This window comes from Gobio gobio, assembly GCF_949357685.1.
Source record: "Gobio gobio genome assembly, chromosome: 15".
NCBI lineage: Eukaryota > Metazoa > Chordata > Actinopteri > Cypriniformes > Gobionidae > Gobio > Gobio gobio.
In genome coordinates, this window is record NC_137108.1 from 23,300,552 (window position 1) to 23,328,225 (window position 27,674).

At 37.1% G+C, this 27,674-nt stretch overlaps 1 protein-coding gene across 1 annotated transcript; it reads right to left on the reverse strand.

The window, feature by feature from the left end:
* Positions 1 to 4,020: 4,020 nt before the first annotated feature.
* pitpnc1b (phosphatidylinositol transfer protein cytoplasmic 1b) lies at positions 4,021 to 27,508 on the reverse strand. Its single transcript, XM_079837931.1, has 9 exons — positions 27,048 to 27,508; positions 19,386 to 19,534; positions 17,587 to 17,692; positions 17,228 to 17,299; positions 11,826 to 11,918; positions 7,022 to 7,177; positions 6,878 to 6,941; positions 6,597 to 6,683; positions 4,021 to 6,212 (listed from the first exon to the last, which is right to left on the reverse strand). Exons 1-9 carry the CDS (start codon positions 27,093 to 27,095, stop codon positions 6,052 to 6,054), a joined length of 936 nt encoding a protein of 311 aa, XP_079694057.1. The 5' UTR covers positions 27,096 to 27,508; the 3' UTR covers positions 4,021 to 6,051.
* Between the last annotated feature and the right edge of the window lie 166 nt (positions 27,509 to 27,674).

Here is a 27,674-nt window from a genome sequence, read left to right on the forward strand (position 1 = left end):
AACGTAAGACCAAAAGGGTAAGACCATTACTGCCAGACATGATGAAAGCAACACAGCTACAAATACTAAAATTGTTACTGGGTGTGCGAATTATCAAGAATTGACAATAGTCAATCGTATTGGTGGCACCCAGGGGCCCCCAAATTAAATTCTGCTTAGGGCCCCATAAGGGCTTGGGCCGGTGTTCTGTCGATTTGTCCTACCTTGTCAGATTTTGCTATACCTCCCATTAAAACAGTAGGTAGCACAATTCGACAGCAAAAAATGCTATCTATCAGATTGTGCTACCAGCATCATATTCATCTGATTTGAGGCTTTATTAATATCCATACCTACCCCTACCCTGAAAACTATGTAAATATTTTAAATAAATAAATCTTAAATATGGATGTAAAATGCTACCTATCAGATTGTGCTACAAGAATCATATTAATGTGATTTGCTCTATTAATATCCATTAATATCCACACCTACCCCTATCCCTACCCTAAACCTACCTTTAAAATGTAAATATAAAAAATAAAAATAAATTTTTTTTTATGTGGGCATGCGCAGTAAGCCTTGGTAGGACAATCTGACGGGTAGGATGAAATGTCAGGACACCGGCCCTGCAAATGAGCAGCGAATTGATCCGTCAAATCTTCCAGAAGCTTCAATGTAAACACGCGCTAGCCGGACGCCTTTATCGTTGCACTCACGTCTCACGCACATCGCGCGGCGCGCGCTGCCTCGGGCATAAAATACAAAACTGACGGGAGCCGCTCCAGTGGAGAACAAGCAGTGACTGGATTAAAAATCTTCAGATGGCACACAGCTCACATCTCCGTCGCTGTAAGTTACCGAAAGCAAAACCACGCAAAACCTCTCAGCAGCAGAGCTCTCGCACAGGAGGCCACATGACGTGCAGACAACTAGTTATGTCCAGTGTGGTTCCGTTCACACGAGAATGCGTTTGTGAGTCCTGAAAATCTACTGGTGTTAGTTCGGTTATGGAATGCGTTTTCACTCCCGTAAACAACAGTGTTGTGTGTATGAATGTAACCGTATTAAGGACTCAGATACAGCACTGCTGCTGTGTGAACGTGAAGCGTGAGTGAGATCGGAATTTGCTTGATTTATTTTACTATTATTAAGTTACTTTTTTTATTTTTATCTATAGCCTACATTTAATTATTTAAAACTTATGTAACTTTGTTCCTCCATATCTGTAAACTACAAAAAATAATACATTAGATAAAATGTAACTCCAGTTTTCACAGGAGTTCCAAAACTGAAGGCTTCCAGCCCTTTTAATTATTAATTCATGAATAATTGATATTGATTATAGTGATGTCAAACCTCTCAAGGGCTTCAACAAATCACACAGATATGTCCTGCTGATGGAGTAGGAAAAAGCTTCGACAGCATTCCTAAGGCAGGTCCGAGATGAAACAAAAAGTACTGGGGGTTTAAAGCTTTGATGATGTAGCGATTGCATCATTTGTTTGTTTATTTAAGGTCCTCAAGTGTGCAATGACCCTTTATTCAATATTTAATATTTAGAGTAAATGACTTCCCTTGTGCAGCCTTGTGTGTATTTGGCTGCCTGTCTGTCTGTATTAAAAGGGATGGAAAGGAATGAGGTATGGGAAAGATAAGAAATGAAATAGGAAAAAAGTAAGTAATAGGCAAAATTGCAATATTTGCTGGTGGCTATCTGATGTTTTAATAGAAGATAAGTGCTGGTGAGGAATCGGATGAAAATTGTGGAGATTTCCTGGTTTCCTGAATAGGATCTCATTACTATTATGGCCATGTTTAGGGCGGAAAGGCTTTTTGGCTGCTTGTTGGTGGAGTCTCATTATGTAATGACATATGATGACCCTTGCGTGTCATGCCCTGTGTGTTTTTGTGTGTGCTTTCACACAATGTCCATATAATGACCATTCTAACGGTTTTATTTTCTACCCTTGTTTGTGTCCATGACAACACTCAAGGGTGTAATGTGTGTGTAAGCTTATGTTAATATGTGTGTGTGTGAGTATATAATTATCGCGATGTGTGCTTTTAGGTTCTCTGCTTGTATGTAAAAGTGTAATTCCACCTTTGTGAATCAATAATACATCTCTATTAAGATCCATTGGGCTTTATTAGGCAACATATGCTGTGTTGTAGTGCAGTTCTGGCTATGTAATTAATGGGCTGGGTGGGCCAATTAAATTTGGGTCCTTTATGGTTGTGCTGATTGCTATGTTTAGGGCCTGAATTTCAATGAATGCCTCCCAAACATTCCCACCCTCTTGGGGGAATATGTGCGTGCATGTGTAACTCTACATTTGCTTGCATGAGGGGATGCTTGTGCGTGTGCCCGTGTGTGTCGTCTGGGGGTGGCTCCAGCAATATAATTACTGCTCATAAATTACCCTTGAGATCTTTTTAACCCACCTATACATTTTTATGATAATAATGATTAGAGACAGACAATAAAGGCATCGCTATCTGGGTAAGTTCACAAGGCTTGGGTCAGTCTGTCTGGGTCAGCAGCTGGTACAATATCAACAGATCTGCTCTGTGAGATCCAGTTTGCAATTTCAGTGAATTCTATGAGAAAATGAGTGATGTTATCTCTGTCTGGTAAGTCTAATGTTAAATATGAATTGTCTGTTGACATTTAATGGGTTGTGGATATTCTGTATTTCAATGCAGTTTATCATACTTCCAGATAATATGGGCTGTCAGATGTAATGACATTCATGCTAGATATGGTGTAGATACTTTTACTTTGTGAAACACAAAAGGTGCATTTTTGACGAATCTCAAATAGCTGCTTGATAGAAAGTGGATTGGACGCTTTGGTCTGGCTTTAAAATGATGGAAAACCGAATCATGCACAATATTAGTGTTTTAAAGACACGAATATTGTGCGCGGTCCTACGATTTAAAGCATTTTATTTAATTGGTCTGTTTATTCTATTTTGAACTGATCTTTTAATCTGCCTGCACTAGTGGTACAGCCTTAGAAGCTTTCTTTTAATGAAATTTATACATCAGAAATGCTCTCCTGAGAGCAATAGAAATTGGGATGTGAAGGAGGGGCAGCAAGGAAAGAATGAGAGAGAATGCCGAAACTGATAAATTGAAAGAAAGAGAGAGCCAGAGCCTATAACAGAACAGCCTGGAGTCCTTTGAGTGCTACTAGAGGACTTCAGGAACCATGGATTCAATCTTTGCCTTCCACATCCCTTCGTCAGAGAGATAAAAAGAAGGAAATAAAACGCTAGTAATGAATGAATGAATACGGCAATTGCCACAGGAGGAAGCAGCAGCGAGGATCTTTGAAATTAAATGTGATGAGAAAAGGTGAATGTACCGATGACAGCAAAAATGCAAACGCTTAAAGCTTACAACATGCCTGCGTTCAGACTTTTGTTTACAAAGTCACTTTTTATTGATGCGTTTTCTAGGTCTTTTACCAAGTAGGGATGCAGTGTTAAACCTTGATAAAAATAAACTTAAAGAATATATATATATATATATATATATATATATATATATATATATATATATATATATATATATATATATATATATATATATATATATATATATATATATATATATATATATATATATATATATATATATATATATATATATATATATATATATATATATATATATATATATATATATATATATATATAAATTCGAAAGTTTAGGGTCAGTATTTTTCCTTTTAAAGAAGTTGATACTGTTATTCAGCAAGGATGTATTAAATTGATCAAAAGTGAAAGACATTTTCAATGTTACAAAAGATTTCTGTTTTTTAACTTTCTTTGCAGTGCACCAAAGAACGCCTGAAAAAAAATGTATAACGAATCCGCATATTAGAATGATTTCTAAAGGATCATGTGACACTGAAGACTTTGCCATTGCATCATATTTTAAAATGTATTAAAATCAAAAACAGTTATTTTAAATTGTAATAATATTTTTACTATATTTACTATATTTTAGATTCAATTAATGCTGCCTTGTGAGCAAAACATATCAAGCCATAGACGGATCTTCCAACACTTATCCCCTGCTTGCTGATTTTAAGAATCATTGTTGTCAGTGAAATGTAGACATGCTAGTAGAGTCTGAAAACAGTTGCGTAACATTTTGTCAGCCACCATGGTATGTCATTTTGTCATTTTCCCAAGTATGCATGATTTGGTCCAGATCATGCGCAGATCAATACCAATCAATATTTCAATTATATTAAACAGTGCTGTTAACATTTTTCTGAGTCCCAGATTTTATATAAAACATAGAGAAAATATATAATACTAAAAAAAATATTGAATCTGCTAAATTAATTGAGCAGCTCATTAATATTTTTCTTAATATGACAAATACATAACATCAAAATTCCACCAACTGTTGTAAGGTTAACAGCCCGATGTGACATACGTCACCACAATATTTTCATAACTTGTTTTATATCAATTTGTTTAAGAAATTTATTAAAATCAGGTCAAGTGTAATCTATGATAAGTTATTAAAATGTTAGAATTGTTGCATGGTTTGAAACATACCTTTAGTAACAAAAACAAGCGTATTAAAAAATTGCTCACACTGCAACATGTGCTAACCAGACAGACCACCATTTTGGAAATGTTGCCATGGCAACAAAAAATGCACAAATTGTCACATGACTGAACCTGGGTGTTCCTTATATGTCACTTAGGGACTTCCTGAGTTGAAATTTAGGGATATTGCTTTAAAAAGACCTTTCCAGATAATCACCAGTGTTTGTGACACCCGTGTCACTGTGGGTTCTTGGAACTATGTTGTGGGAACAAAAATAGAACAGGTATGGCTGGTATTTCATATTAACACATTTCTATAAAAGGTGTAAAAGTCTCAAATTTTAAGTAGTTATGTACAATCATTGACGATAAATTCTCATTGCAAGACAGCGTTTAGGTGTACTTAGGAAACTAAGAAATTTTAGTGTCGATAGGAGGGTCCTAACTATTGTCTGTACATCGATGGAATTGACATTTTTTTGACATATAACATTGTATTGCGGTATGGTAATTTAACAATGAGGCCGAAAAAAGGGTAATGGAAAAATTACCCTCACAGCGATCACAGTATATTATAGATATCCAGACCAAACTCATCCGCTTCATTCCCGCTTTGAGAACGCTTAGCGATTCTGCAAAAACTGGCTTTTAAAGGGAATGGGAGATGAGACTCTAATTGGTTTATTGCACATTACGCCCAAAACCCACCCATGACTCATTAAGAGAATAGGGACAACCCTTTTGTACTGTGCGCCTGGAGCGCTGACCGTTTTTCCGTCGTTAAACTAGCAAAGTTTAGCGAAATGCGCCTGCGCCATGCGCTTCAGACCATGCGCACAGATCTTTAAAATAGGGCCCAAAATATCACCAGTTGCATGTATCCAATGAGAGGTGTGATATCAATGTCAAATAATGGATAATGTTCAGAGTCTATTGTAGTCTTTAATCTTCTCACCAAAAGTACTATTGATAATGTTCTTACTATGTGCTGCATGACTAAACAATCAATTATGTTACTTCAATGTATTGATACAGGGTCAAAAGGTCAGTCTTAATAACCCGTAAGCCGTAACTCACTAGAAATGTCGGTTAGTTGCTCACAATCACCAGAATCCATATATTTGGGTTTCAGTGAACCGGTCTATTGATTTCATCATGATGTCAATAGGCTTTTCATATCCATTCTGTGCTGGGTCTGTGGTCCCCTTCATGTCCATTGCCAGTGGAATAGACTGCGTTGTTGAATCCATTTTGGTGATGTGGGCTTGTCTGTGAAAAAAGTGAACTAAGGCACTGTGGCACAGTCTTTTACATAATATCTCTAATTCTTTAGTAAGATGTTTTTGTTAATGTCGACCTCTGCATGAACACAAGCATGCAAGTCCAGCGTGAATGGAGAGCAGAGAGTGACACTGGAATGTCTTTCTATCCGTTTTGGTAAGAAGAGAATTTTGGCAAATGTTTCAAGATGTGGTACTGGCAGTGGTCCTTGTGGGTCTTATTCCGGGGTAGAGTTTAATCTCAAGGGACTTTTGACGGAGGAAGGGCTGGATGAAGCGTCTGGCATGTCAACAGTCTTTACCCCCATCTTTTTCAGTGACGATTCATCCGTAACAGAGATGGAGCGAGTGTAGCTGGGTCGTATTGGAGGAGCAGAGTCTGAAAAGCAGACAAGAGAATCAGTTTTCGCCACAAATGCTTCCGATTTATCGTATCGTGTTGCAACAGTTTTGTTCGATGAGTCATGATGACTTCCATATTAATAGTGAAGTTTCATCACAGTGCTGACTAAACTGTAACAGCTGTGATGTGTAAAACATTCACCAATAGAGGGCAGTGAGAGATGACAGAGTTCACATGGACAATCTATTCAAACTCTAAATCTAGAAATGTTATAATGGAAATTATTTTTAAAAAAAATGTATGGCACTATTTACAGGTCACTAATCAATAAGCACATTTGTGATATTGATTGATGTATTTTTCAATTGCACATTTTTACTCATTTTCAGCAATTTGCTTGCTTTTTCTTTGAGATGTTACCTGCGCAGGTAATGTCGCTCTTGAGTTGGCAGTTGGTTTCCTCCTGCTGTTTTTTCTCGTACTCTCTCACCTGCTCGATCGTCATTCCTGCATGCACACATATTTGTTATATGTTTGCTGTGTATTTGCGAAGAAATAAGACCGATGACGTACGGCATTCGAGTGCCAAGTGAGAGATCATGATTCTTGTGTGTACTTAACAGAGCATGTGATAAATTATGGTAATGAACAGAGCATGTGATAAATTATGGTAATGAAGCATTACAATACGTCTCATTTACCATGCCACTCGTCAATCCATGCCACCGCCTGTCTGTGTCCCACCAACAGAATGTCACGGATGTTCTATGGTGAATCATAACATGCTGTAATATGACACATGATGGGATTACATGACGTAATGCATGGGGCGTTATGGTCAGTACCCTGTGAATGAATTCCTCTGTTCTTCCCTGGAAGCCGTAGACCTCAAAGCTACAGGTGACTCTCTTGTAGGAGCACATGATGGGTTTAGTGGTGTTCCTCCAGCCGTCCACTAGGGGTCCCCGGCCTGTTTTCTCTGACACCCATTGCCTCAGATCCTGTTTGTTTTAAGTAGATACACATTACCTGCTGAGCGAGCAGATCATTGCTCGTGTGCGTGTGTGTGTGTTGCATGCTGCGCATGAATCACTGTGCAGGGGTGACATTACTTTTCACAGTTGGTCATGTGGTGTCCCATTTTTAAAGCGTTAGAGGCACAAATTCCATGCTTTTTGTTGTGTGACCTATTAGCTATGTTTGATGAATGATCATCTAGCATAAAAAACCTAGCATGACAAGTAGCTAGTATTAAACCCCTGGGTAAAATGAGTGATTTTGGCTTGTCCGTTTTGTAAAATTGTCGTAAAAGCTGTTCTAATAATAATAATTATTTGTTTTAAATATTTAGCTGTGTCCCATATTTTTTGCTTTACAATGCTGGTGCATGAATATTTTCCCATTGCAAAAAGTTTAACATTTCCTTAAAATTGTGAGACCCAAGAAGTAACATAATTTAATTGGCACCTTTTTAAAGCATGACAAGTAAATTCATCTTTTTCCATTTTCTCATTGTTTACACAAATTGTAGTGTTGCTTTCATTCATCAATCTCAAGCATTGACTGTTAAATGGTATGTAGGAGCAATCATCAAACAAATAATTTACTTTAATTAATAAACAAAATAAAGGTTTATTGGTACAAACCAACATTTGGTCACAAACCACCTAGCTCCTTTTTTCCCTATTTGTTGCTAATTTTCCTGAATTTCTGAAGATTGTCAAGCCCTATGTTGTACCGTTATTCGTGAAAATTGTTAGTTATTTTAAGTTTTATTGGTAACATCACCTCCATTACATGGAAGCTGTTGTGATTTCTCAGGATAAAATGGAAATTGAAGTCAAATTAATTTGAAAAAGTAAAATTATATTTGAAAGCCATCATTAACAATGATTAGGTGTAAACTGTTATCAGGCTCTGTTTTTGTTTATTTATTACAGTAATTGAGAACATAACTAATATAATATAATATGATATAATATAATATAATATGATTGGTGCTGGGCAATCGATTAATCGTGATTAATCACATCCAAAATAAAAAGTTTGTGTTTAAATAATATGTGTGTACTGTGTATAATTATTATAAATACACTCTCCTTCATGTATATATTTAAGAAATATTTGCATACATATATTTATATAATTATTTTATATATAAATATTTTATATTTAAATAAAACATATTTTTCTTAAATATATACGTGTGTGTGTGTGTGTGTGTGTATTTATATATACATATACACAGTACACACACATATATTATGTAAAAACAAAATGTTATTTTGGATGCGATTAATCGATTGCCCAGCATTAAATATAATATAATGTAATATAATATAATATATTGTAATGTAATGTAATGTAATATAATATAGTCCGGTCCATATTTTAATGTTTTGTTTTGGTCCCTTTTGTCTGTAGGACTGGTAGGCTCTAATAATAGTTAGTTTACCTTTTGTCTGAGTATGTCTTTGGTGTATCTCAGCTGTTTTTTTTTCTCATTGAAAAACTGTAATCCTTGGATTTGTCTTATTCCTAACTTGGCATATGACAGCTATGGATTTGAGGTTGTGCATGACTGAATCTGAGAGTGTAACATGAAAACATGCTTTCCTCTGATGTATTATTTGTCCACTGAAAAAGCAGCAGAGTCCGATAAACTGTGTCTCTTAAGTAGAGCACACTGAGGAATGTGTTTTTTTTGTAATGTTTGTCTTGTGGTTTTTGTTTCTGCACTTGTGTGCACGTATACTTATGTAGAGCTGTGAGAGCCTCTGTGGTGTCAGTCTCTGTTAAATGCTTTGAAGACATTTGCACTGCTGTAAGAGCGCAAAGACTTCGAGAACACAGTAGACTGGATGATTATTTATTTGTGAGTCAAAGTTGTTCACCGTTCAGATATGAACTGAGAATTTAATTCCAATTACATTTTTATTGACGATGATACAGATGATACTACATAAGATTCAAAATTTAAGGAAGAACAAGCAATTATATCTGCTGTAACTGTTGTTTATAATACTAACATTGTTCGGTATGAATTACCCTTATCATAAAACATATCAACATGTAATATCATAACAATCAGTATTTGAAATGCCACTTATTGACATTATTTAAAGCTACACTATGTAACTTTTCCGTCCACTAGAGGTCGCCTGTTCAAAACAAAGGCGTAGTTTGATGACGCCACGTTTGAGTGCAGAATCTTGGGACATGTGGTCTTCACCTCACAGCCGTTGGAAAAGAGTCAGGATAGGACTCGGGCAGAAATCATGTTCATGGATGCGATTATTAACATTACTGTAGTATGAAGCAGAGCAGGGCCGAGTGTTGTAAGGCTGAGCAAGGCCGCAGGAGCGATTGAAGAGCGGGACTGTTTTTATGGCATAGTCGCCGGTGGGACTTTTATTATGACACGGTCGCCGGCGCCACTTCCTCTTTTCCAGTCATGAGTATGAGGTAACGCAACTCTGTTTGTCGTATTAGATATATCTGAGTGTGTTGAAAAGGAAGTTATGACGTTCGCTCAGCGGCTGCTATGACACTTGTTCACACTGCAGTGAGAGTACATCGTTTCTGCTAAATAAAACCAGAAACCGAGGGTAACGCAGATATGATGCAATCGACAGGCGACTACCTCACACGCATAGCTCACGTCCCGGTTCCTTGGTTAAAATAGCAATTTCTCACGATTTACACATAGTTAGAAACATTTGGGATATTCTAAGTACTCAACTGAACAAAATATATAACACTGGCCTAGTGGTTTTGGGATATTTTACAGCAAAAATCTTACATAGTTCACCTTTAATTGTATATGTCATGGTGGAAGAACATTTAATTTCACAGAATTCTCTGATTTACTCAATGTATTAAATGGATTTAAAATGCTATTTTTATAAAGTTATCTGAAAACAATGTGGCAATTTTTTTTTTTTTTAACTAAAATCCATTTAAAAAAAGATTTGAAACTTACTGTTTATTTCAGCCTTTTGTTTCTGATTACATCAGATAAACTTTTCTTTTCTATTGATTTAAATATACTGACAATATAAGGCCAGTTAATTAATTTATATAAAACATGTCTTTTATAAAGTCACCTTTAATATTTTTCTCTCTTTTTATATGTAGGGCTGCACGATTATGACAAAAATCATAACTGTCGATTTTTCCCTTGAAATTGTAATTGCGATTATTAAATACAATAATCACAATTTACATTGAATGATATTTTGAATAGCTTTATGCCATTGTTTGAAGTGACTGCATGCCGTATTGTTATATCAAAATAAACAAGATGACCTGTATTGCTTTTCTGTAGCATTAAGCCTCAAATGTCAAATATACATTGGTTTGGTTTAATAAAAAGTAAAAATACGCATGGTATTATAATATACTAAAATTAAAATTAAAACAATGGGGGGAAAAAACCCTTAAGATAACCTGTAGAACGAAAAAAAAACACATCTTAAAGGGTAACTAAACCCTAAAACAACTTTTTTTTAGTTAATGATCTGCAAGACTGGGGCTTTATAGTGCTGTTCATTGATTCGAGTAAATGTTTTGACATTTGGGCATAAAGTTTTAATTCTACAATATATGGTGTAAAAACGTTTGAGTGCTGGCCTTTTAAGGTTGAACGGTGGCTACTGCAGTTGAATGTTCCTATTGGACGTTGTTTGTCATCGTGACGTATGTTGGCTCTTCCAACGGCTCACTACCCACGCCCCTGGCGCGAGCTCACCACGCCCTTGGCATAGGTTCAGCCCCTGGTATAAAACATCTTGTTCCGTCAAAACCACTGTAGCGAGTCTGCAGTTGGAATTGCGAGTATTGAATATGATCAGGATAGCATATATCCTCTACTTCAAATGACCGCTCTGTTGCAAATCTTCTGGCATCACTCCAGTCATTCTCCATCTTTGTGAGTCTGACAGCTGTCAATCAATCTGTCACTGTGGGTCTCAGGTGCAATCCCCCCCCCCCCCCCCCCCGCTCAACCCCGCCTTCGGTTCGTCCCACTTTTCCAGCATTTTTCAAATATTGCAAGTGGGTGGAGTTAGGCTCTGAACCAGGGGTTGAGTTACCCTTTAAGCACACAGAATAATGTAATGGACTTTTTTTTCTTTGAACGATTACATAATTGTGGCATCCGTAATTGTAATCACGATTACAAATTCGATTCAATTGTGCAGCCCTAATAAAGATATACATATTTCTCTCAAGGGGATCATTATATATTTGAAGGGTCCTTTGCATAAAAAAGAGCCCTGCTGTATGTCAAATCTGTTTTTATGTTCATGTTAACTTGACAGCACTCAGTTTAGACTCAGTTTAGCCTAATGAGATGAGTTTTTTTAGCCTGCATATCAGGAGATAAATAGGCATAATTAGTCAAAATTTATGATTTATTTATGTTTTGACGAAACGAAACAGATTTTCCTCTTATGTAGACTGGTGTTGTATACATTCCTCTTTCTGACGTTCCCGATTCAAATCCCAATTTAGCATCCGGTGGCGTGTGGCCAATTCAATTCACAGTCTAACTCATGAATTGAAAATGAACCCACTCATAAATTCTGAATTTTACCCACCCCTGATTTAGTTTGGCCATGTATTTATGCAAATATGAATGTATTGTACCTCTGATGCCTTGTAATGCTTATCAGGGATTGGATCGCTCAAAATATCCAGAAAGCAGACACTGTCCTTCGGAGTTGGGTCACCACCAAACACCTGCACAGGAGACATCAGACAGCATGGTCAGACAAATCCAACAATATATCAAAGAAAACACTGCTTTCTTATTCCAGCTAGTCGCCAACGCCCAAGTAAAATATGACACTAACTTAAAGTCTTCTGAACACAGAGGAATAGAAATGCACCAACTTCTGCATCTTGAAGACAAATGGAAGTGCTCAGCATCGCTCACAGCAATCTTAATATAAAATACCACACAATGCAATGCAACCGGTTAAACATTCTGTAGTGTAGCCCATTACAGAACTTTGACACACTACATAACAGAAAGACCGTAGGGCATAGGCAGAGACGCGGAATTAATGCAAAAAAACATGGAAACAAAGAGTGCAAAATCAAGCCTACTATAGCTGAAGTACTGAATTATGCAAACTACTGCAGGCCAATGGAGAAAGAAACCAGATAACAAGTCTTAACTTAAAGGAGTGCTGCCTTGACTGTGCAGCATTGCAGGTGCTTTTTGCACCCGCTGAAGAGGATGAATGAAAAATAAGCAATTAAGAAAAGTGGTGTGCTGATCTCTCTTTTGTGGTCTCTCTGTTTCAAAACCTTTTTAGTCTTTTAAAGTTGTTAAAAACAATGCAAGTGTTTTAGCAAACCCCTGCTCTTTTTCCTCTCCCGTTCTTTCCTCTCTCTTTGTCTTTTTATCTCGGTCTCCTCGTGAGAAAAGCTGTTTACTGTTCCTCTTGTCTGATGTGTTGACACTTGCACCAGTATTATTTTGATTTGTTTGACTGTGCTGGAGTTGCAGTGCCTATGTGCAAAACGGATATGTTGATGATCATTTGGAGGTTAAGTGCATATGTAATATACACAGTTCTTGGTAGATTACGTACAAATTGTAGTCTGTTACTGATTCCCAATTACCTGTCAAAGATTTTAATTGGTAACATAATCAGGTAATATAATCTGACTACTTTTAGATTACTTTTTATCACTTTGAATAGGTTAATATTGTAACATATTGATATAAAAATACAGAGAGAAAGAAAATGTATTCCATTTTTTATCAAGAACATGAAGTTCATTAAACATTAAAGGAACTGCAGGGAGTTTGTAAGTTTAGGAAAAAATTCAATCTTTAATAAAAAATAATAATAAAAAGAAATAAAACATTTAAGAAAAAACCCTTCTAAAGACACAGCAATACATGGTTAAAAGACAGTGATAATTCAAATAATTAATGTGCAATTTTAGTTTCTGGAAATCCAGAAATGCTTTATAGCCCTGTTTACCGCTGGTATAAAAATGTGTTTAGGTCAATTGGATCACAAGTGGATGATGCAAAATATAGGTCTAAACAGGGTCTAAAACATTTTGAACTTGGCCACTTCCAGAGAGGTAGTCGTAAACGCATTCGACCGGATTGCTTTCGTAATGTAGACGCTCATGTGGTCGCATGCGTTTGAACCATAGACTGTAAAAAATGATGAATCATGCGTCTTCACTTTTCTCCATTGAAATAAGTAAAGCCGCCAGTTTTCAAATATGGCGCTGACATTCTTGGGTCTCAAGTCTGCGCAGTAGCAACTTGGAGCCCGAGTCTATGCATTAGTGAGCGCCGAATCGGCAACTTTTTGTGAAATAAACAGTTCTGGAAATGTACAAATTAAAGTTAAAGCTCGAATTTCCTCCCGAAGTTTCCGAAAAATGTCCGTTGGTGCCTCAGTAACTACTTCGCTCAGAGAAGATGTAAATCTCAGCTGTCAATCATAATTGTCACACCCCTGTTTTTATAGCATCAACTAACCAACTAAAACCAAACTTCTCTAAAGAACGAACACTTGAACTAACATCAGAAGCCATCTTTGGAAAAAATGTAATTGAAGTGTAATTGTTTAGTTTGTCTAAGTCCCATTACATTTCATGGAGAGGGCGGGGTTTATGACCTATACTGCATCCAGCCACCTGGGGGCGATCACGATGCTTTGGCTTCACTTTTAAGGTCTCGTGTGGCATGCTTGGTTTGAACAGCCGCAAGAGACCGCCTACTGACCTAACGCGGGAACATGGGAAGCGTGCTAGCCAAACGTAATTTAAACTTTGTCGTCTGGGGACCCAAGTTTGGTTTGAAGATAAAAAAAACATACCAAGCTCAATTTTCCTTCACCGTTCCTAATTTCTAACATGCACTCATTGTGTTCTGCATGGTCTTGCGACTGTTAGAGCAGCAACGAAAGCCGTTGCTCTCTATATGTTTTTCCGTCATCTCTGTGCATGTGCGCACGCTTATTTTGTTGCTTTAAGGAATAATGCTGCCTTCACGTGCTATCGGAAATCTACTTCCCACTTCTGAAGTCGTAAGATAATCGCATTCAAATTTTTGTAACTAGTAAAACTAGTATTTATGATAATTCTGATAGCATGTGAAGGCAGCATTAAACACCAGGTGTAACAGGAATGTGTCTCCCTCATCCACTTGTGATCCGATCGCATCTTAATACCAGGTGTAAACGTGGCCTAAGCTCGCTCAGTTTTCCATGTAATTATAGCCACCTGACTAGTGGCTGGTCTGTGTGTGCAACTTCACAAAACTAGAAGACTTTTTGAATGTGTGTGATATGCTTTTTAGAAAGGAAAATTTAAAACATGAAAAAAAAAAAAATTGGTTAAACTCAATAAATAATAATTGATTTACTACCATTGTGTGAATATGTAATAATCATGTAATCAGTAAAGTAAATGTAGTCTGATTACAAGTGTTTCAGAATGTAATATAATCTAATTACAAGAAATTAACTTTTTGAATCTGAATACGTAATCCAGATTTCCTGAGATCTACCCAGCATATGCATGTATACATTTAAATTAGTTCTGCATCCAAAAGAAAAGTTTGTGTTTACATAATGTGTGTGTACTGTGTATAATTATTTTGTTTATATAAATACACACACACACATGCATGGATATATTTAAGAACTATTTGCAAGTGTATACTGTATATATAATTTATCTTTATCTATATTTATATATATATTTAAAAAAATAAATAAAAATACAACATATTTTTCTTAAATATATACATGCATGTGTGTGTATTTATTTATATATACATAATAATTATACACAGTGCAAACACATATTATGTAAAGACAAACTTTTATTTTGAATGTGATTAATCTTAATTTTTCCCCAGCACTAATTTAAATATTAACGGGATAGTTCACCCAAAAATGAAAAATCTGTCATCATTTAGTCACCCTCAAGTTGTTCTAAACCTGTATGATTTTCTTTCTTCTGCTGAACACAAAAGAAGATATTTTGAAGAATATGGGTAACCAAACAGTTAACGTGGCCTCATTGACTTCCACAGTAGGTGTGTATGTGAATGAGGGAGTGTACTGTCTGCTGGTATGTGGAGAGAAAGTTGGATGATTTGGAGGAAATTGTATCAATAACAATCCCCCATCCCCCATCCCCCAACACCTCCATTTCCCTTTCTTTTTCTCAGGAAGACTTTCTCATAAATCAAGAGTTTCTTTGTGGCAGGTTGGATCTTGTTTAAGTCATACTTTTCATTTCTTAATAACAGGGAGCACTCCGGGGCACAACGTCCTCTCTGCCCCCCCCATTTTGCTGCGTGCAAATAAACAAACGGCAAACCAGTAATAACTCAACTCATCTCAATAATTACTAAGTAAAAAGTCTGAATGACAACACAGCTAAATGAATTGTCTGTTTGCAGCTATACTGTCTGTTTGTTCACTTTATTGAGCAGGAGTCTCAAATTACCTGAAGGCTAGTTGGGAAAAAATGTTTTTACAACCTAAAACTTTAACTGTCTCCAGTTATTAGTGCGGTTTTATGGTTGTTGATGCATTAAAAGGCCTCTGGGCGTCTCATGAGATTGTATTTCCTGAGAACTGCAATTTTGTCCTTGCAGGTATCATCCCATTAAGAAGTCAGAAAAAGTTATTTAAACAGATAAATATGAATGCCAGATTTAACAAATCTGGCCAATACCGATAAGATGATGATTATTATATTCTTGTAATAAAATGTAATAAGTTAATAAGTTAAAAATAAGATACTAAAAACAAAAATGTATTTATATGCCACATGAATTTTGGCATTACAACATTATATTATATTGAACAGTATGAAAAAGGTGTTGTTAAACAGGTTACTGTTGACACCTTGAACAACTTGAACAATGAAATATGCAATATCATACAAAACTATATATAATAAATCTCTAATATCATCGATTAGCTGATATGGTCCAGATATATTTTGTATCCCTAAAATAATTTGCAGACTACAAACATAAATCAATCAATTTGGATATATTTTTCTTAATAAAAAAATAAAAAAATTCTCAGATGGGCAAGCTAAATAAAGTTTCCAGAGTATGCTATAGTTCAAATGGTTGAGGTAGGTAAACTTAAAAAAAATATATTTAAAAGAAGTTTATTACCAAGATGCTCACCAAAGATTGCATTTATTTGACCAATAATACAGTAAAAACAGTAATATTGTGAAATATTATTAACATTTAAAGTAACTGTTTTCTATTGAAATATAATTTAAAATTCTATTTATTGCTGTCACGGCAAAGCTGAATTTTCAACATATTTACTCCAGTCTTCAGTCACGTGGTACTTCAGAAATAATGCTGAATTGGTGCTGAAGAATATTATTACATAAGTGTTGAGAACAATTATGCTGCTTAATATTTTTGTGGAAACCATGATACATTTTTGTTTCAGGATTCTTTGAACAGAAAGTTCAAAATAACTGCATTTATTTGAAATTATTACAATATAATAGTCTTTACTGTCAGTTTTGATCAATTTAATGCATCCTTTTTCGATAAAAGTACCAGTTTCTTTAAAAATATATATATATTTTTTGAATGGTAGTGTACTGTAGCTGTGCCGAAAAATCAAAATGCACCATAAATCAAAACGTCCAAAAATAAAAATGTGACATCCAATAACTGAAGGCGCGTCACACTGCAGTGCATTCTGGTGTAAACGGCTCTGTTGATTTAAATACGAAAGCCCTGTAGCTTTGTCTCATGTCTGACCAATACCAGTATTTGAGGCTCTGCTTTGAAGGCACTGGTGTCCTGTGTCTCAGGAGTGAGGTGGAGTGTTTGGATTTGCTTACCTGACTGTTACTACTGTATGAGTGCTTCAGAGACAGACACAAGCACAATGGCCTTTACAAGGACGCGGCGCTACGTGTGCCTCTGATGAATCGTCCTCCTTTAAGAGGATTATCTCCTGTGTGTGTGTGTGTGTGTGTGTGTGTGTGTGTGTGTGTTGCCATCTCTTACTCACATTTTCACTGCAACCGTTGTCATTCTCAAAGCGTGTCTCGATCCTGACACGAAACTTCGGTAGGAAGGAACACTTTTGGAAGGAGAAATGAGAAGGAGGGAGAGTGAGGTGATTATGTTGTATGCTCAGTGGGACAGTGAGCCAAGAGCAAACTGCATGAGTTAGAGCTGACATGTGAGAATACTTACAGAGTACTCTGTGGTAAAACATCAGTGGACGGAAACAGAGAAAAGTGTGCAAAAGAGAAACAGAGTGTTAGGTTACGGCTGCATGGTTACTGGTGCATTAAAAACACAAGATGGATGTATGTGCCTTGTGACAACATGTTAATATTCAAACACTGGTGTGTTTATTGTAACACAATGCTTGAACTGACCTGTAATGGTGTAAGGGTAGAAGTTCCAGGCAGTTTCTGTTACATAAAAAACCATGGGAACAAAATTTCTCATCCAGGTTGGCAGTTTGCTGAACACAGACAAAAAGGGAAACGAGAAGATGTTATGACGCAACAGACACGTTATACAAAGACATAAACAACACTCCATTGTAGAGACCGTAAAGACATTTATAACATTTACAAAAGATTTACATTCCAAATAAATGCTCATTGAAGAATTCTAAAACAACGTATGACGTAGCACAACTGTTTTCAACTGTGATAATAATGAGAAATGTTTCTTGAGCAGCAAATCTACATATTAGAATGATTTATGATGGATCATGTGACACTAAAGACTGGATATAGCTTTGCCATCACCGTAATAAATTACATTTTAAATATTTTAAAATCGAAAAGTTATTTTAAATTGTACAATATTTTACAATGTTAGTGTTTTTACTGTATTTTTAATCTTACCGACCTGTGTACATTTGCTCATTGGTTGGCTCAAAGTAATTGTGAAAAAGTACGTTCTGAGAAAATGTCTTGCATTGTTTTGTTTGCAGTCGCCCTTTGTTTTGATATTTTGTCTTGTGAAGTACAGATCATTTAAAGTTTGTCTTAAGTGTCCAGATACTTTTTGGGGCTGCTGTAGATGTGTGTGTGTGCTAGGGTGAGAGGTCAGGCAGCCGTCACAATAGCTATAAGTCTCATTTCCAGAGGTGTCTGGTGCCATCTGTCCCTACCAAAAAAAACTCAGTCAGAGTCCAAGAAAAAGAGAGAGAGAGAGAGAGAGAGAGAGAGAGTGAGAGCGGGCGAGAGAGATAATGAACTCAGCACTGTAAGATAAGGCAGCACAGACAGCGGTTGAGATTTACAGCCTGAGGACTTGAGTGATGGATGGATGGACAGAGGATGAGAAGAGAGGGGTGGAGAAGAGAAGATGTAGATCATTCACGGTCAGCCAGTTGTGTCGAGCGCCACGGATGTGGCCTCGCGTTCTCACACTCTCTCTTTCCCATTTCTGAAGTGACAGACATTTCCACAGTGTGTCCGGCGGAACAGCACATTCCTACCAAACAACTGCCATTACATTTACAATCCTTTGACGCTCGTATCTTGATGATACAAGTTAAATTATTCATAATTACAATGCAGCGGTTCAGCATGATGTACTTGTAAACAGCATATAATGATCTTGTCTGCTGTAATATCAGCATTTGAATTAGACTCACATGCTCCATGATAAGATTTATTTGACCATTAGGAACTTAATGCTCTGCCCTTTTGGTCTTTGCTAACACATTAATGGCTTGAAAATTTTGTTTTACTGCTAGAGGTGCAGTAATTCATATTCACAACAGCATCTAATGACTGAGTGTGTGTGTGTGTGTGTGTGTGTGTGTGTGTGTGTGTGTATTGGGGGGGGGTTTGTCCTTGTAGTGCGAGAGTGTAAAGAATGTAAGAAAACAGGCAATTACAATACGTGTGTATGCATGTTCATAGCGTGGGAAGATATCAGACTGAATGCCTACGTGATCTTCCTCAGGACGGTTATGTTGCTGTGCAATTCTGCTTGAAGCTCGAAGGGGAGAGAAAATGTGTTTTTGGAGGTAAAGTGAGCGATGGCCGGAGCTCTGCTGTATGCATAAAGGTGTTAGCTGCAGTCATCAATAATAGCTGATCGCTGGCACGTTGGCAGGTGGGTAATGTAAACCGTGAACAAAACAGGATTGCTTATGTGTGCACGTGTGTGTGTGGGTGTGTGCGCGCTCTCACCTGTTGAGGTAGATGCGTTTCTCTGTGATCTGACCGGCTCCGTGTTTGGGGTCTGTGCAAGGTTCATTACGGACGACCTCCACCCCTTCGCCTCCTCCGCTCTGCTCTCTGCTGTGCTTGCTGATCATGTATAACTGGCCGATCTTGTACTGAGGAAGAGAGCGAGAGAAATTGCTGACCTTTGTTTGTGACCTCATATGTTTCATTATTGGCCTTTTTTTTTAGTTAGGTTGAGCAAAATCCTGGATTTTAGAAATGGCTCCCTTTCAGCTCAAGGAATGTGAATTGAATCGGCCCCTTTCCACATGGATGTTGAAGTGGAATTTAAATTGGAATGGCAGGAAGTTGAATTCCCCCAGTGAAAAAAAAAAAACCTAATTCAAAATGTATTTAAAATACATTTATTTCATACTAAGTATTACTACAAATCCACATAATTACTGACATATTGCTTAAGATTTACTGATTTAAATATTACAATGAAACTTTATTTGGAGTACTTCTTTATTGCGCAATGCACATTTCTTAATATTAAGCCTAAAATGTGTTAAAGTAGCTTATACTTGCGATAGTTCCATTTTAGCAACATCAAAAACGCTTAAGTATATCTTTAGTTGGACCTCAGCACAACTTCCGGATAACTAAAATGCAAAAATAGTTGTTCCAATTTGTGGTTCTATAGTGGTTCAACCTTAATTTTATGAAGCGACGAGAACACTTTTTGTGCGCAAAACCCCCCAAAAATGACGACAATTAGAAATTGTTGAATAAAGTCCTTATTTTTGTTAGCTTTTTGCGCACAAAAAGTATTCTTGTCGCTTCATAGAATTAAGGTTGAACCACTGGAGTCACATGAACTACTTTAACAATGTTTTAATTCCTTTCTGGGCCTTGAAAGTGGTAAATAAACTGCTGTCTATGGAGGGGTCAGAGAGCTCTCGGATTTCATCAAAAATATCTTCATTTGTGTTCCGAAGGTCTTACAGGTTTGGAACTATATGAGGGTAAGTAATTAATGACATAATTTTCATTTTTGGGTGAACTATCCCTTTAAGTACGTACATATGTAAATGTATTTGTAGTATATTTAGCATAAAATAAATTTCATCACTTAATTCAGAGAGATTTCTTTAGTCCAGAGTGTAAGTTTTGCGACAACATAATTTCTTAACTCACTGATTTGGACTAATTCTGAACTTATTCTCTGATATGTACGCTTTTTCTCAAGTGGTTTGAGTTCAGTAACGCTGATTGAATATAACAATGAAGATTTAAAACCGATTTAAAAAGTATAATCATATTGTTTTCAGAAAAAGGAAATATTGAAAAAAATGTGAATCTATTACTTAGTTCTGGCATTAAACTGATTGCGCAGGCTGATAGGTCTTTAACTCATTTGGTAGCGATCACATCATTATCTACATAATGATGCTGTTGCTTCAGCGGCCAATGAGCTGTGGCTCAACATTCAAACAAATACCGGTAGTGTTGCTGTTAGCAGTCTGCAGTGCGCTTTCAGAAACCCTCTACCTGTATAGTTCTACTACAGGGGTTATTCCATGTGTGTTACATGTGCAGCAGCAGCAACATGTCTTCCATGCTCACAGCAATGTCTGTAAATGTATCTTGGTACATATATTGATATATTACATAAATTAGGGCATTCTTGGAAACTGTGTGCTCTGCCATAATGATTCATGCCACATTTTTTAATTGGTTAAATAAAATAATTCAATTATAAATTGAATATAGATGCCATTTTGCAATCAAACATTGATTAATAAAATAGAATTTTTGGAATACATTTTGTGCTATTTCGATAACGTAATAATTTATGGCAAATTTTTTCTGAAAAATGTTACAAAGTGATACATTTTCATAATTTTAATTTTTTTGAGTGGCTTGTTCCATAATGATCTATGAAATTAAAATTGATTTGTTAACTATTAAAGGGTTAGTTCACCCAAAAATGAAAATTCTGTCATTAATTACTTACCCTCATGTCGTTCGACCTCTGTTCATCTTCAGAACACAAATGAAGATATTTTAGTTGAAATCCGATTGCTCAGAAAGGCCTCCATTGGCACAATGCACGGTACACTCTCAAGACCCATAAAAGGTACTAAAGACGTCGTTACAAAGTCCATCTCACTACAGTGGTTCTACAATAACTTTATAAAGCGACGAGAATAGTTTTTGTGCGCAAAAAAACCTAAATAACGACTTATATAGTGATGACCGATTTCAAAATAATGCATCATGAAGCTTCGAAGCGTTATGAATCAGCGAGTTGAATCATAATTCGGATTGCGTGTCAAATCGCCAAACTGCTGAATCAGTTGACTTTGGCTATTCAAACCGCTGAATCGACTCACTGATTCATAACGCTTCGAAGCTTCATGATGCCTTGTTTTGAAATCGGTCATCATGATATAAGTCGTTATTTAGGGTTTTTTTGCGCACAAAAACTATTCTCGTCACTTTATAAAGTTATTGTAGAACCACTGTAATGAGATGGACTTTGTAACTACGTCTTTAGTACCTTTTATGGGTCTTGAGAGTGTACCGTGCATTGTGCCAATGGAGGCCTTTCTGAGCGATCGGATTTCAACTAAAATATCTTCATTTGTGTTCCGAAGATGAACGGAGGTCTTACGGGTGTCGAACGACATGAGGGTAAGTAATTAATGACAGAATTTTCATTTTTGGGTGAACTAACCCTTTAACTAATATTTTCTTGAAGGTGCAGTGTATAGTATTTATGAGGATCTATTGAAATGAAATATAATATACATACCTATGTTTTCAGTGGTGTATAAAGATCTCACATAACGAACCTTTATGTTTTTATTACCTTAGAATGAGCCATTTCTATCTACATACACCGCAGGTCCTACTGCCGCCGGCGAGAGCGTCAAAGTGGCCGGAAGGCGTTCATTTTCAATGGGAGATGGCGGCGAGCTCCGGCGAGAGTGGCGCGGCGCGTCTTGGACGATTTGGGCGTCGAGAAGAGTTGAAATCAGCTCAACTTTATGGTAATGAGCTATGACGTGGTTCGGCGGCAGCCATAGAGACAGAGCGTATTTTGGCCACGCCCACACCGGGGGGGAAAACAATCCAACGCTCTCCATTGACTTTGCATTGCGTGAGGCTGCGTCCTTGTCATTTCGGACTTATAAAAAAAAAAAACAGAACAATGTCTAAAAGCTGATATGTGACAAAGTGTACAGCAAATAAGCTAAAAAACACGGAAATAAGTTTTTATAAGCTGTCGACCCAAAGAAACGAGAGTTTAAGGAGACAAAAGTGGATAAAGGCAGTAAAACGTGACGCTTCAGCAGGAAGAATGGGTACATTTTGGGATCCTGACACTCAGTATGCCTCAGTATACCTATGTGTGCAGTAAATATGTTGTCACTGTTAAGTCAAATATCCAAATGTCAGTTTTATATATGATATTTCCTGTCGCTGATTACGTTCCCCTCTAGTGGGTGTAGTTCTCAGTGTCTCAATGGCCTGTATCCACTTTTTTGTCCTTAAACGCTCGTTTTTTGGGTCAATAGCTTATAAAAACGTCTGGGTTTTTGGTTGTGGGTTTTGCTTAGCTTGTTTGCTGTACACTTTGTCACATTTGTCACGCTTTTAGACATTGTTCTGTTTCTTGTTATAAGTCCGAAATGACAAGGAGGCCGCTTCACGCAATGCAAAGTCAATGGAGAGCGTTCGATTGCTCGATTGGTTTATTTTGTTTGCAAACATGTTAAATTCTTTCAATTGATCTGTTTTTTTTTGTTTTTTTTACTTTCACATTTAAATGATTTCATGGGGTTATCTCATACGGTTATACCCTACCTGTGGTCAGTCAGCACAAAGGCATTGATTGTTCGCTTTGCAGCCCCTTTAAATAAAGTTTAAATAAAGACCAAGCATTCGATCTACGTCAGAGCAGCAGCGCGTCCACAAATATTTCTACAGTGTCGATGACAGGGCGGCCAGAGCGAAGTTTGACGCTCTCGCCGGCTGCGATGTGAACGCACAGTTAGGGTGAAGTCACCATTTTGTGCCGGCATGAATACCGGTTAAGTAGCTACAGTAGCTCTAAACCAGGGGTAGGGCACTTTGATCCTGGAGAGCCACTGCCCTGCAGAGTTTAGCTCCAACCCTATAAAGACACTCACCTACCTATAATTTAAGTAATCCTGAAGACCTTGATTAGCTTGTTCAGGTGTGTTTGATTAGGGTTAGAGCTAAACTCTGCAGGGCAGTGGCTCTCTGGGATCAACGTTTCCTACCCCTGCTATAAACGGACAACTGCTCTATAGAGCGCTAGCTACTCAGACGACAAATTTGTCCTGTGTTGGCCACTGTAGCTTCTCTATGTGCTTCTAAAGGGAGGGGTGAGCGGTTGCGACTCGCAACCTCACTGCTAGATGCCGCTAAAATTAACACACTGCACCTTAAATTATTAAATTTCTATAGGTGCCATTTTGCAGTCAATTAGATTTATTCATTGATTCATTAAAGGGGTCAGAATTGAGAAATTAACTTTCCCTTGAGCTTTTGATATATAAAAGTTCATGGTAATATAACAATATCCTGTAAGTTTCAGAGCTGAAAACGCTGAAAACTTCTTTGTTAGTCAAAGAATAGCTTTTATTGACACCAGGCCCAGCAAACGACCGATCTCAGAATATGCCACACCTTGACGTCATCGTGTCAACAGAAGAAGAACAACAACGCCTGATTCTGTAGCCCCGCCCACCGACTCGTGCCTGACATGACATAGGCCTACATAGAGCTAAACCGGATCGAACTTCTAAGCAATAAACATACCGCATAAGCTTCATTCGGATTCCAATATTATGAATGCATGGATGAACTTTATTTTTAATGAATATCCAGCTCATGTGGGGAAGACATTGCGCATTTGTTCCTTCATTTTACCACGGATTCGTTTGTAAACAAGAGACTGGATTTGCAGACAGGATGAGATTACATGAATGAATGAAGCACTACACTAATGTGAGTATTTTTTTTTTTTATATGTGATAGTATTGCATTGTTACAGATCGTTTGATAGGCTATCTATTGATTATGTGTATGTCTAACTGAACACCTTAGCATGCTGTCAAAGGCTGAAGAATCCTTTATTTGTGGTGTTGTTGGTTCATTGCGATTCGGGATCAGACTTGGACATGTATGTGTCAGTGCTCGCAATGTGGGTCAGTGCTCGCAATGTGGCTATGTGCTTTTCAGACGGGCTACCAAAACGTAAAAACATATCTTAAATAGTGAAATAACAGTCCTTTCTTGATGTGCACTGTTCACTCTCTTGACTTGATATTTGAAGGAAAAATATAATCGCGGAAGTTTAGAACATGCTGATTTGTTTGACTTTGCAGTGAGACGCACGCACGAGCGCGCGCGTGTGTGTGTGTGATGCACCGTTCATGGTTATATCCTCCGATCGGGCAGGCCAAGTAATAAAGAAATAACATTCCAATCAATCGCGGGGGGATGAGAGATAAATCATTGTGTTTGTTTGATAAAGACATTTTGCGAGTCCTGTGGGCGAAATCATGATTCCGGTTGTCGTTTTCCCACACGCTTTCAAAACAATTCAAACATGTACTGAGAGGGGAGTTGAATATGCAAATCTTATCAAATCCTAGCGGTGGGCGTTTACTTCCAAGTTTTCAGTGCGGCACACCCATAAAAACAGAGCGTTCCAGGAGAGAGCCTCAAAACCAGGGTAGAAAATAGCCTATTACTTATTCATTATGATTTTTGAATGTAAAAACCACGCAAACGTCATAAGTTGACATCAGACAACACTATAACAATTTTTAAAAAGCCAGTTCATGACATCTTTAATATAATATAAAATGTTTTGATAATATATGTTGTGATATGTGCTATTATGACATATAACAGTTTATGGCTAATTTATTCTGAGAAATGTAAAATTTGTGTAAATAAAATGATTCATTTTAGTTTAAAGTAAAAAAAAAAAAAACTGAACGGTTACTTTAATGTCACTAGCGATATCCATTCAAAGTTGTAAATATAACTTATGCGCAAAAGTGGAATGTTGCATAACATTTTTTCGAATAAACCAGCATTTCCATCCCATGAGTTAAAGAGAACAAAAATGTCACTTCCTGGGAAATTATCACAAAATATCTGTAATAAAAATGGAAATTGCTGCAATCAGAGAAGCCACTGTGGCTCTTTTTTCCTACGTCATAAATGACTTGCATGACTTCATAAATGACGAACGCAGACGAGCACGCAGATGGAACGCAATAAAAGCTGTCATGTTATCTTGCATTCTAATGCCTGGTGTTTAGGAACACAAAGTGCTCTGCTCAGTCTGTAGAATCCTTTCTTCCAGATTGTGTGTGTGTGTGTGTGTTTGTGTGAGCAAGAGAGGTTTTGTTCGAAAGTTTGGGGTCAGTAATATATATATAAAAAAGAAGAAGAAATGAATACTTCTATTCAGCAAGGACACATTAAATTGATCAAAAGTGTGAGACACAGCGAATTAAACCAAATCATTTTATGACTTTGGCTCAGGCATTACAGAACGATCAAAACCAATATTTGAGATGCTCTGCAATGAAATTGGCAGTTGTCCAAGTTATCTAATCACATCCACTGTTGAGGCAAAATCACAAAATCAACGTCTTTGTTGTGCAGTGGGAGATTTATTTGGTAAATGTGTTTCTATCGTTACGCGCATGTCTTATCAGATAAAAAATTTATTCATTTTAATTGAGCGCATACATTTTTATGCACATTTTTAGAATTTAGGGTGGAAGGGATTCAGGTTTATTTATTTTATTTTTATGAGATACCCTAAAATGCGTATGTGGGTGGAAACTGATCTTTCATTGCCACATGTTTTTGTTTTGTTTTTGTCTAAAGATTGATATTCACTGAAGAGCATATATAATTTTTTCCCCACATATTCTCCTAAAAAAACCCCATGCTGGCAGCACTGACAATGTTCCTGCTGTTTGTCCGAGGACTAATTCTTTTGAAATCTGTTAATGTGAAAACTCCAACAATCACTGATGATGGCGACAGACAGAGACCTTGTGAGGCTTGGAGCATAAAACCGCTGTCTGTACGCACAACAGAGCTTCTCCAGAAAAAGGGGGCGGAGCTCCTGTCTGGAAACTATGCGGTCTAGTGCTGATGTAGTCCATAGACGAATTCTAATGCAGACTTTTAGGTCAGGTGTGCTTGTGTGGGCTTGTCTGATCTGGAGGAGCGCAAGTTGGCTACTTGAAGGTGAAACATAGACAGACTAAACAATCCCTGAATCTGACCCTCGTGATAGAAATCTCAAGCTTTTTGTGGAAAAGGCCTTTGTGTTTTGTTTGTAACCTCGAGGTGAATAACTCAACTTCTGCCTTTAGAATAAAAGGACATAACTGGTCAGACCCGTTTAGCTAAAGAAAACGGCTGAATTGGGGAGATTATAAAATGCAACCCACAGACGTACACAGAACTAGATTAAGGTTTCATCTGCATAAACAAAGTGGAATAAACATCTTAATAACGTTTACTTTCATGCACACTAATCATGTGGACAGCTGCAGTACACACAAACATTTGGAAGCAAACCCAAACACATGTAAAAAGTTACAAACTTACCTCATCGACTGTGAGCGGCATGCATATCCGGTATTCTTTGATCAACATGGTTTGGTTTAAATGGGATTTGTTTTATCCTTTTGTCTTTCTTTCTCTTTCTGTTTCTCTTAAGTGTCTGTTTCCTACTTTCAGACTGTGTCAGCGTACGAAACAAGTGGTTTCCGTAAAGCAATGTTGCACCCCTCTTCCTCTCTCACTTCACTGATGTCAGAGCTGGTCTTGTAAACTCTGCCAATGTGTATCCGCCGTGTTTATTTTATTGTTCTCATAGTCTCTCTGTCTTTTGTCTGTGTTTCTCTTGCAGTGTCCCTCTTTCCTGGCTCTCTGTGTCATGAATGTTACTCACTCCCTTAGCATTCAGTTCTTCCGTTCTGTTTTTAATTTATGGTTTAATGTGATATTGCAGAGATAAGAGCAAAAGCGAGGCTTCCTCTCTCTACTTCTCTCGTTCTGTGTCTGTCAAAGAAGAAAACAGACTGCAGTTCATGTGTAACCTTGCCATGTTCTTTGCCCCTCCCTCTTCCCTCCCCTCGTCTCCGTTCTCTGTGCATTCTTTTCTTCAGTGCTTATCGTTATTCTTTCTCTCCTCCCCTTCCCTCCTCCACCTGACTTTACTTTTCTCTGCTG